General features: G+C 48.7%; 1 protein-coding gene across 1 annotated transcript; it reads left to right on the top strand.

The window, feature by feature from the left end:
- Positions 1–611: 611 nt before the first annotated feature.
- On the top strand, positions 612–8,552 carry STMN4 (stathmin 4; the record flags this gene model as incomplete). The annotated part of the gene is given in 6 exon segments (XM_064482492.1): positions 612–690; positions 1,851–1,946; positions 2,595–2,675; positions 3,097–3,305; positions 4,172–4,363; positions 7,330–8,552. Coding segments are annotated over 6 exon segments (651 nt in total). The 3' UTR covers positions 7,390–8,552.
- Between the last annotated feature and the right edge of the window lie 2,278 nt (positions 8,553–10,830).

Here is a 10,830-nt window from a genome sequence, read left to right as displayed (position 1 = left end):
CCACCTACTGTCCCCCAGGCACTCCCCAGCCTGCTCTCTCCCTGCCTCTCCTGTTTTACCTCCTCCACACCTTCTGGTCCAGCACCAACCAGCTTGAGACCCCACAGGCACCAAGCTTTCTCACCCTGACTGTTGCAGGCGCTGTTCCCCCGGCAATGCCCTCCCTGCCATCTCTACCAGAACAGTCTGAGCAGGAAGGGCCAGGGTGGGTGCAGGGGGAACGTCAGGACACAGTTATTTCGCAAACACTTCCCAGTCGATTCTGACTTAAGGTTTGTCTCTCACCCTAAACTGCACTCTGGGCCAGGCCACTGAGCCACACAGGGAGACAGATGAACACCCACTGATACGTTCAGTTTGTGGAAACCTGTGTTTGGTACTCTTGAGTTTGGGAAGCCAGTTAGGAAACTCTCATCAGTGCATGGAAACTGGACTTGATCGGGGTGATGTGGACGACAGGGTGTCCATGTTTGGGGAAGGGAAGGTTGGCTTTGAAGTGAGAGCAGGTAAGGGACCTCCTGAGACTCCCCGCCACCCACCAGTTGTATAAAGACCTTCCTCATGTGAATAACCTGTCAGCTAAAATGCTCTATTTCTCGGATTCGTGACAGTGTCCTGAGCTGGTGGCAGACCTACCCTGATTTTCACTCGGACTCAGCTCTCACATTCCAGAAAACATGACCCTGGCTGGTAGGTATCAAATTGTTGATGTGGTTTGTGCCGCCACAGAGGGCATTTCTGTGCACACATGTAGGGACTCCCATACCTACAGAAAAGAGAAAAGGTGGCTGGAAATACACCTAAGGGTTAAAAGAAGTTATTTCTAGACGGCAGGTGGGATCACAGCAGAGCTTTTATTCCTTTTACTCATCTGTGTGTGTGTTTTAAAAAAAGGTTTTTACAAGGGAGGAGGGTATAGCTCAGTGGTAGAGCACATGCTTAGCATGCACGAGGTCCTGGGTTCAATCCCCAGTCCACCCCCCCATTTAAAATAAATAAATAAACCTAATTACCTTCTAAAATTACCCCTATAACTTTTTTTTAAAAAATATAAAAGTTTTCACAATATCCATGTATTGTTTTTGCAGTTAATCATGTTTTTAATTTGAGAAAGGAAATGAGGGGAGAGTTCAGGGCAGGGTTGGGGGTATTGGCAGGAGCACACGCCAGGGTCTGGGAGAGGGTGTGCTGGACTCAACACATCAGCGTGACCTCCCCAGTTTCCAAATCCTCCCCAGACACAGAGAGGCAGGATGGGGGACTCCTCCAGGCCTCATGGACACCAGCCCTGCTGGCTTTGACCATGGCACTGGGGAGGTCAGGGGAGGCTCACAGCCTGACCTTGCTGTCCAGGGAGGGGCAGGACCACGGGGAGGGTAGTGGGCTGCTTTATCCTCAGGGAAGCACTGCCAAGTACTTTGAATAGAATGGAGTGTGGATTTCCTGTGTCCTGGAGCGAAGGGAGCGGATTATCTGTGGCACGTGCTGGGAGACAGAGGGAGAGGTCCCAGGTGCCAGGCTGGGGGAGGGCACTGGTGTTTGGGGTCTGTACCTGCCGGCATTTTGCATTCAGTACTAAAAGGGAGACTGTGCTGGGGAGAAGATAGTGTCCTCTGGGTGCTCTGGAAGGCTCAGTTCTCAAAGGTGGACAGGATGGGTCCAAATCACACACAGGGATCCTCAACAGAGCCGCTCAGGGCAACGGGGACTGGACCCCCAGCCAACGTGGGGTCTGGGCACCTCTGTGGAGCCCAGAGACCTCTGGCTCCTCATGCACCCAGAGTCACCTGGATGCTGGCTTCTGGGTCTAGAAGGGGGTCGCCACCTTCACCTGTCGGGTGTCCCCACAGCCTATAAAGAGAAAATGAAGGAGCTCCCGCTGGTGTCCTTGTTCTGCTCCTGTTTCCTGTCCGATCCCCTGAATAAGTCATCCTATAAATATGAAGGTACGTGAGGGTCACAGTTGGGAGCGTCAGGGAGGGGGGCTCCCCGTGCTTGTGTCCATGAGCCCAGCTCTGCCACCCCAGTTTCCTAAACATCTCCTCCCCATGCCATGTTTTCTTCCCCAGAGCCAGTAAAACCAGTGCTGCTGATTCTGAGGGTCTAAGCACCAAGCGAAGGCAGGCGTGGGCTGCAGCCTGGGGGGCTAGACAGCAGGTGGGGGTCTGAGTCAGACCCCCTGCAGAGTGCACTTGATCTCAGCTTTTGTTCATTCGTGTAACAAACGGATGCACTGCAGGACGCAGAGGTGAAGTAGGCAGAGAGCTTGACCTTGGGGACACCTAGATTAGGAGACAGGACAGTCGTGGTGGACACCACCAGATGCCCCGGTTCAAGGTCTTCTCAGTGAAGGGTCGACAATGCTCTAAGCGGGTGCAGAGGTGGGAAGAGGACTTCCACCTGTGGCTACCCAAGGAGGCTCAGGGTCCCAGGATACTGGCAGGGAACTCTGAATGGCCACATCGTGTTTGGGGTGGGGAGTCGGGGAACAGGTCACCTCTTAATTTCCTGGGGCTTAAAAGGAAAGGACGGGTTTGGTCTGCAAATGAGAGATGGGAGTGCTCGGGTTACCTGAGATTGTTTCTTCTGTTTAGGCTGGTGTGGGAGACAGTGTAGGAGGAAAGATGAAAGCCAGCGGAAAGACAGTGCTGACTGGAGAGAAAGAAGAGAGCAGGGTAGGAGGGAGCAGGGGAGAGGTGTCCACAGGCTGAGCCGTCAGACGGGCAGGGGTCCAGGAGTGGACGGGCGGTGGGTGGCGAGTAAATGCATCACTGTGGCCAATTTGAACAAGAGCTCGACACTGGGAGGAACCTTGTGGCAAAAGCAAAAGCAAAAGCAGTTGCTACAGTCATTATTAGGAATCCCATACCCTGGGCCCCCTGCTCTTAAAGTCTGAGACCTTACCGTGGCTGCCAACACCTTCAGCCCCATCTAAGCCCAGTGACCTTCGGTGCCATGTTCAGGACAGACCCAGAACCCTAGCATTGGTTTGCCTTGGGGACCCCAGACCTCCCACAGATGTACGCATGTGTGCATGCTTCATGGGGGCCCACAGGGTCTTCGGGGATTGAGCAGCCCCTCTCCTGCCCTCTGCAGCAGACACGGTGGACCTGAACTGGTGTGTCATTTCTGACATGGAAGTCATCGAGCTGAACAAATGCACCTCGGGCCAGTCCTTTGAAGTCATCCTGAAGCCACCCTCCTTTGATGGGGTGCCCGAGTTCAATGCCTCCCTACCCAGGAGGCGAGACCCATCGCTGGAAGAAATCCAGAAGAAACTGGAAGCAGCCGAGGAGAGAAGGAAGGTAAATGCCGTCCTTTCTTTCCTACCTCTGAGTGTGAGGGGGCAGGGGTTGGAGAAGACAGGTGGTGGCTCTGAGCTGGGGTCAGGTCACCACCAACCTCAGATATTCAGGTAGCACCTCCCAGATGCAGGGCAGAGAATGAGGCACCACTGAGGGCAACAAAGAAATAAAAGCCCCAAATTTCTAGGTGCTTACAGTTCGGTTAGGAGGATGAGGCACTGTGTGACACACCTCTAAGAGGCGACTTTATATGTACAGTGACGAGGTAAGACACTGACAAACACTAAGGATTTAGGGAAAGGCTAGACCACCGAGGAAAGGGGTCCCTGATGGGGGGAGCGGGGAGAAGGTCATGCTGTGGTATACCTTCACCTCTCGGCGTGCCTTCCATGCTTTCTATTGATTCTCACAGCCCAGCTCTTATGCCATTTCTGTGTAAGCTTTTCTTCATCTTTGAAGCAGAAAATGATCACCCTGGAGTTCCTACAGCATGTCTTTTCTCCCTCTCAAGGCACGACACACGCTAGCTTTGGTTAGAGTTATTTATCTATGCCTTATCTCTACTAGACATTTTTGCCCTCCAAGTTGCAAGAATAGTGCCTGGTACATAGAGTCTGGTCACTTAGTATTTGTGAATGAATGAATTAAGAATGAATGAATGAGTGAATGAATGATGGCAATGAGAAAAAGAGGACGGAGGGTACAGTGGGAGAATCCAGGGATTGTCCTTGCTTCCGACCAACGGGCCAGGAACCAGGCTCAAGGAAGCGTGTGTTCTGGGTGTGGAGCTCTCACGTCATGATGGTAAAAGTACACCCGGGCACGCCCACATTCAAGGGCCTCTCTGTCCCTTCGTGCTCCCCTAGTATCAGGAAGCCGAGCTCCTGAAGCACCTGGCAGAGAAGCGGGAACATGAGCGGGAGGTGATCCAGAAAGCCATCGAGGAAAACAACAACTTCATCAAGATGGCCAAGGAGAAGCTGGCCCAGAAGATGGAATCCAATAAGGAGAACAGGGAGGCCCACCTTGCTGCCATGTTGGAACGGCTGCAAGAGAAGGTAAGCGGTCTGGGACCAGGGAGGAGGCTCCGGGACACGCTCTTCCTTCCACGGCAAGTATAATGGGCATGCTTATCATTTCAGGGAGCGAGCAGCCTCAGGCAGGAGTGGCAGTATTTCTGTTAGGCTAGATCCTCAGAGAGTTCCAAGGGATCTGGAAAGTCATAGGCAAGAAACATGAACTGAGCTGAATTCCCTGGGGGACGTAAAAGGATGATGGAGGGAGACGAGACCTCTTATCTTGTAGAGGAAGCCTGCCTAATGCAGGGGAGTAGGGGCGAGCACGCAGTTGTACATTCTCGGCTTCATCCTTGAATGGACCGATTTGGTTTACCGAAAGATGCTGACTTGAGCTCCTGGCTCTAAGCCAAGGGCATGATGGGCTGAGTTGCCCACTGAGCCAGAAACACGATTCTCTCCAAACCTCTTGATATGGACAGAGTGAGTCACTGGTCTTTCGAATACTCTGCCTTTTGTCAATAAACCAAATGGTGTCACCTAAATATGAGAAACATGAGGGACTGAGGTTAGTCCCACGTGTCAGCAGAATAACAACAGCCTGTTCTGCTGAGAACACGCTGGCCTCATTTCCCGAGTCTCATGGCTGCCCCAGTTTCTCCTGCAGCTCCTGGGAGAGCTCCAGCTCTGTGTTTTATTTCCAGGCGCCGCCTGCTGCGCGGTGACTCCCAGGACCCGATCGGTGGCCTCGTCCCATGGTGAGCAGCGTGGTCCCCGCTCCTTCCTGCCCATCCACCTAGTGTCTCAGGCCCTTGGCAAAGCTACTAGAAAGATCTGGTTTCTTTGCAGGGGATCTAGATGTTCCGTAGGCCCTGTAGCTGGCCAGCATGTGGCAGCCCCTCCACTCCTCGTCTCCATCCTTCTAGGGACAGCAACGTCTCCATCAAGTATCAGACGGGAGGGAAGTGTTCTGGATCTGATTTCAGGCTTTGCCAGTTAGTAAGGGATAGCCAGGAGCAAACTCTTGCAGGAAAAACATCTGGGATTGGAGTAGGATGGGTCCTGGGTAAAACCCAAGAGAAATATTGAGTCCAGAGCCATGATATGGGATTTGAAGGACTGCAAAGTGCTTTTATGTCTCCACATGCCTATTTTCACTAGAAGTCCATGAGGAAGCAGGACAAATGCTATCCTTGTTTTACTGACGAGGAAACCATGTTGGAGAAGGTCAAATGACTTGCCCAGGGTCACACAGCCACTAAGCAGTAGAGCTGGGACAGTGACCCAGTTCTTTGGACGTGGGTCCAGGTGCTTTCAGTGCTTGTTTCAGGGAGACCAGCCCACAATCGTCCTGCTGGCCCTTTGTCAGAGGGGCCACTGGAGGCCAAGGAAAGGGAGTCCAGAAACCCAGGGTTCTGCCCAGTGGACCTGGGGACAGAGGCAGATTTCTAGCTGGAGAGACTGGGAAGGCCCACGGTCTGGAGTAAGAGCTTTGGAGGTGAGATAAGCCTCAAAGAAGCAAGGCTTCAGGGAAGATACCGGGGTGGGCATCACTCCTGTAGGATCCTGATCCCCCCTTCACCTTTGCCCACTGATGAAGGCAGAAAGTGGGATGACAGAGAAGTGTGTGGTTTCTGCCTTGCTCCCGGCCAGGGTCACCTTTAGTAACACCTCCATGTCAGTATTTGTGTGAGTCACTGACCATCTACACCAGACTCATCGAATACAAAGTTTAAAACTACAGGTACTTGGACCTGACCACAGACCTACCAGTCCTGGCACTCTAGGGATGGAGTCTGAGGACCTCAGGCTAACCAGCTTCTCAGGTCATGCTGATGTTTGGCAAGGCTGAGAACCACTATCCAAGAAGTACCATCCCCCACAATTTCCTGAGGGCCAAGGAAAGTTCTAGGGCCTCTCTAGGGACAGGTCTTTAGTTTAAGGTATACCCTGGGCACCTGGACTGCCTCCGTGGGCTTCCTCCAAACGGATTCTTGATACCAGGATGTGATAATATCCTGATGGATGCCAGCCTCTGGCAGAGACAGAATTTACTGAGCACCTATTATGTGCAAGGTCTCATCTGAGGAACTGGGATATATAAAGAGAAAAGGTGTGCTCCCTCCCTGCAAGGAAGCCAGGGTCCGACAGAGGACCCAGATGTACTCGCGATGAGCAGGGATGTAAGGCAGACTGAGATAAGCCCTTGAAGTGAACACCAAAATCACAGAACTCTAGAGGTCAAAGAGTTTTCCATTTTTGATCCTCTCTTTATTTGTTTTTTGATGGAGGTACTGGGGACTGAACCTAGGACCTTGTGCATGCTAAGCAGGCACTCTGCCACTGAGCTATACCTGCCCCCTGCCTTAAAGATCAGAGAACTGAGCCTGATCAGTGAAGTGAGCGGGTCAAGGTCACACAGCTGATGGGCCTTTGAAGTCGGATCCCATCTTTTGGTTTGATGATGCTGGGAAATAAAAGAGGATTCTCTTACCACACTTGGAAGAAAGGCCACTTTGTGGAGCTGGACATTTCTAAAAAGTCTTCAGTCGATCTATACTTTACAAGCCCTCATCTTTCATCAAGGGGTTTAAGACAACTCTCGATAAGGAGGTGGACCAGCCACACGAGGGCAGACCAGCTGCCTGTGTGGAGGGGCCTCCTGCAGTGAAGCTTGTCTGTTCCGGCACAAGCTGTCCTGAGCTTACATTAAGTCAAGCAGTGTCATGTGCAACCCCCAGGCCGCCAGGTGAGGGCGGCAGAGGCGGGTGGTCCCTGCCAGGTGGGTCCCGCAGGGAGGCTGGCCCCAGTCAACCCGCTCCCTTGGGCCACACCTGCCTCCTGCCAGGCTCACCTGCCACCTTCCTCCCCTTCTCAGGACGCCTCTGCAGACCCTGCTCTTCACTTCCAGTGGTGGCCACTCTTGCCTTCGGCTCTCCTGCCCCTCGGTCTCCCTTTATCCTCGGGAAGCTGGTGTGACCTGCCCTTTCCCCTCCCTCTCCTCCCAGGACAAGCACGCGGAGGAGGTTCGGAAAAACAAGGAGCTGAAGGAAGAGGCCTCCAGGTAAAGCCCAGAGGCAAAGAAGTTTCCAGAACGGCCGGACAACTCCAGCAGCTCCGCAGTTCCCGAAGCAGCCTGGCCCGCCGCTGGCTGCTCTCCCAGCACTGGGGTTTGGGGGGAGGGGGGTGGCCAGGGGCGTTTCCTCTGCTTTCGGTGTTTGTACTTGTAAAGAATTGACCAGTGAAGCCATCCTATTTGTTTCAGGGGAACAACGATGGGGTGGGAGAGGGGAGACAAGGAGAGAGGTTAGGAAAGGGAGATGGATGGAGGACTCACAGACATTGCAACCCAGCCCAGGTCAAGTCCTCGGCTTTTCTTCACAGTGAGCATCCGGGCACCGCCTTGAGGGAAGTTAATAACAGGCAGTAGAATTCCCATGAAGGGCCGTCTTGGGTGGAGCGTGGGCTGCAGGGCGTGGCGCGATACCCCAGCCGGGGTTTGGGGGCCCTGCGGCAGTGGGATGCAGTCCGAGTGTGTGTGTGTGTGTGCGCGCGCGCGTGTGCGCGTGTGTTTTAACCATCATCTTTTGATCATCATGACCAATAATGAAACATTTACTCCAAGTCTCCAGTTCTTTATTTCCTGAATTTGTCCTTTGCGTAATTGATAGGATGTTCCTGAATTCGGCTCCCAGTCATCAGGTGCCAGATGCTCCTTTTGTTCCTTGGTTTCATCTTTAGAGCATCTGAGGGGATGGGTGAGGACGGTTGAAACATGCCAGCCTTTGGCATTCTTTGCTTTTGCTTCTTTTTTTTTGTTTTAACACCCCACCCTCTTTGTGGGCTGTCTGGGTGGACTCAACAATTCAATCCTTGTTGGACTGAGTGCAATGAAGTGATAAGAAAATAAATCCAATCTTCCTTTGTGCGGATTGACATTCTAATATGGTCCCCAAGATGCATAGTAAGAGGGAAGTCCTCACTTTAGGGGTGTGGGGTGCCGAGTGGTCACAGATAGCGAGCGAGGAAATAAAGTATTTGCTAGCAGAAAGCAGAGGGGTTGAAAACAAAGCCATAGGGACTATTTAAAGGTAAGTTAAGTACACACTGAAAAGGACTGAAAGGATGAGGAAACCATCTGTGACCTGGGGAATAAGACAAAATGCTTTAGCATATGTGAACTTTGAGAAGGAGAGGAGAATGTATAGGGGATGAGGGAGCAGAAAAATACTGAAGAAATAATGCCTGGCGTATTTGAAATTTTTATAAAAAGTATTAACATTCGATTTAAAAATCTCAACAAAGTCCAAGAAGGGTAAACAGAGAGAAAAAAAAAAAAAAAGAAAAGACAAAAAACCAAGACACATTCCAAACAAATTGCTGAAAAACAATGATAAAGAGAAAATCTTAAAAGCAGCTAGAGGAAAAAGAGATTACATACAGAAGATCGAAGGTAAGGAAATAATTGTTATGGGCTGAATGTATACCCCCAGATTCATATGTTGAAGTCCAAATCCCCGGCACCTTAGAATGTGACTGTATTTGGAGATGAGTCTTTAAAGAGGTAATTAAGTTAAAATGAGGTCATATGGCTTCATCCAATATGACACATGTCCTTATAAGAGGAGGAGATAAGGACATAAACATGTGCAGAGGGAAGACCTTGAGGACACAGGGTGCAGGTGGCCATCGCAAGCCAAGGAGCGAGGCCTCAGAAGAAACCAACCCTGCGGCACCTTGATCTTGGACCTCCAGCCTCCAGACTGTGAGCAAACAAAATGCTGTTGCTTAAGGCACCCAGGCTGTGGTAAGCTGTATGGCAGCCCTAGCAAACTAATACAATAATAGAACAAACTCTTCAAGTATTTTTTTTTTTAATTCTTGGAATTTAAAAGCCTAGGTCCATCAAAAATATTTTTCAAGAATGAAGGCGAGGTGAAGACTTTTTTCAGATCATCAGTATCTGAGAGAATTCATTCTCTGTGGGCCTGAACTCGAAGATACGATAGCAGAATGTCTTCAGCAGAAGGAAATTTCTATCATATTTATGTAAAGACTAAAGAGTATCAGGAATCATAAATATGTGGGTAGATATAAAAACCATTTTTCTCATTTAAAAAGTGCTTAAAGCAAAATTAATAGCAAGGTACCACAGGGTTTATAACACGTAGGAGTGAAATGTGTTACAACAAGGCACAAAAGGTTGGCGGTGCAGAGTGGATGTGTGCTGTTGGCAGGTTCATAGGTGAAGTTGTACAATGTTGTCTGAAAATGGGCTGAGATAAATTGAGGTTGTATATGGTGAGCCTGAGAGGTACAGCTAAAAGAGTGACAATGACAAAAAGGAAGATGAAAACTATGAAAACAGAGATGTAGTTAATGAGCCAAGACTGAAGATAAAATGGAATATTAAAAAAATCCAATCCAAAATAAGATAGGAGGAAAGGAACAAAGTCTATGTGGGATAATTGTAAAACAAATGCAAGATGGTATATTTACATCTAACCACACTGATATTTTTTCATTTCTTTTTTTTTTTTACAGTTGTATTGGTAAATAATCTACAGTGCTGTGTCAGTTTAAGGTGTACAGCATGATGCCTTGACTTACATGTATTGTGAAATGATTACCACAACAAGTTTAGTTAACATTTATGATTCCATATAGAAATACACACAAAATTGTTTTTCTCCTTGTGAGGATGGCTCATATGATTTACTCTCTTAACAACTTTCAAATATACCATGTTGATAATTACATTAAACTTAAATGATCTAAGCACTCCAATTACAAGTATAGGCTGTCACACTGAATTAAAAAAGCAAGGTCCAGTTTGCTGGATACAAGTAGACCCCTCTCAATATAAATACAAAAATAAAGGAAAAGTAAAAGGATGAATACATACCATGCAAGCACTAATCAAAAGAAAGCTGGAGTGGCCGTATTTACATTAGACTAAGTAGGATTTCAGAACAAGGATTATTACCAGGAATAAAAATGGACAATATATGATGATAAAGGAGGCAATTTATCAAGAGAAAATAATCGTAAATATATGTGCACCTAATACAGAGCTTCAAAATACATGAGGCAAAACGTGACAAGAGCTGAAGGGAGAAATAGTTGGCCAACTTGACCAATGAGAACATTATATCCAACAACAGCAGAGTATACATTCTTTTTTAAGTGCACATGGAATTCATCAAGATGGACTAAATTCTGGGCCATAAAACAAATGTCAAAAAAGTTTAAGAGGATGGCAATCCTACAAAATAAATTCTCTGACCCTAGGGAATTAAAAGCAGAAATTAGTAACAGAAAGGCCTCTAGAAAACCCTAAAATACTTGGGAATTAAACTACACACTCTAAATAACCCATGGGAGAAAGTATAAATCACAATGAAAATTAGAATATATTTTGAACTAAAGAAAAAAAAACCCCACAATATGTCAAAAATTATAGGATGCAGTTAAATAAATGCTTAAAAAGAAATTTGTATGTTTAAATG

The sequence above is a fragment of the Camelus dromedarius genome, chromosome 36 (assembly GCF_036321535.1).
Source record: "Camelus dromedarius isolate mCamDro1 chromosome 36, mCamDro1.pat, whole genome shotgun sequence".
Taxonomy (NCBI): domain Eukaryota; kingdom Metazoa; phylum Chordata; class Mammalia; order Artiodactyla; family Camelidae; genus Camelus; species Camelus dromedarius.
The sequence above is the reverse complement of the archived record's forward strand: the minus strand, read 5'-3'. Positions and strand labels throughout refer to the sequence as shown.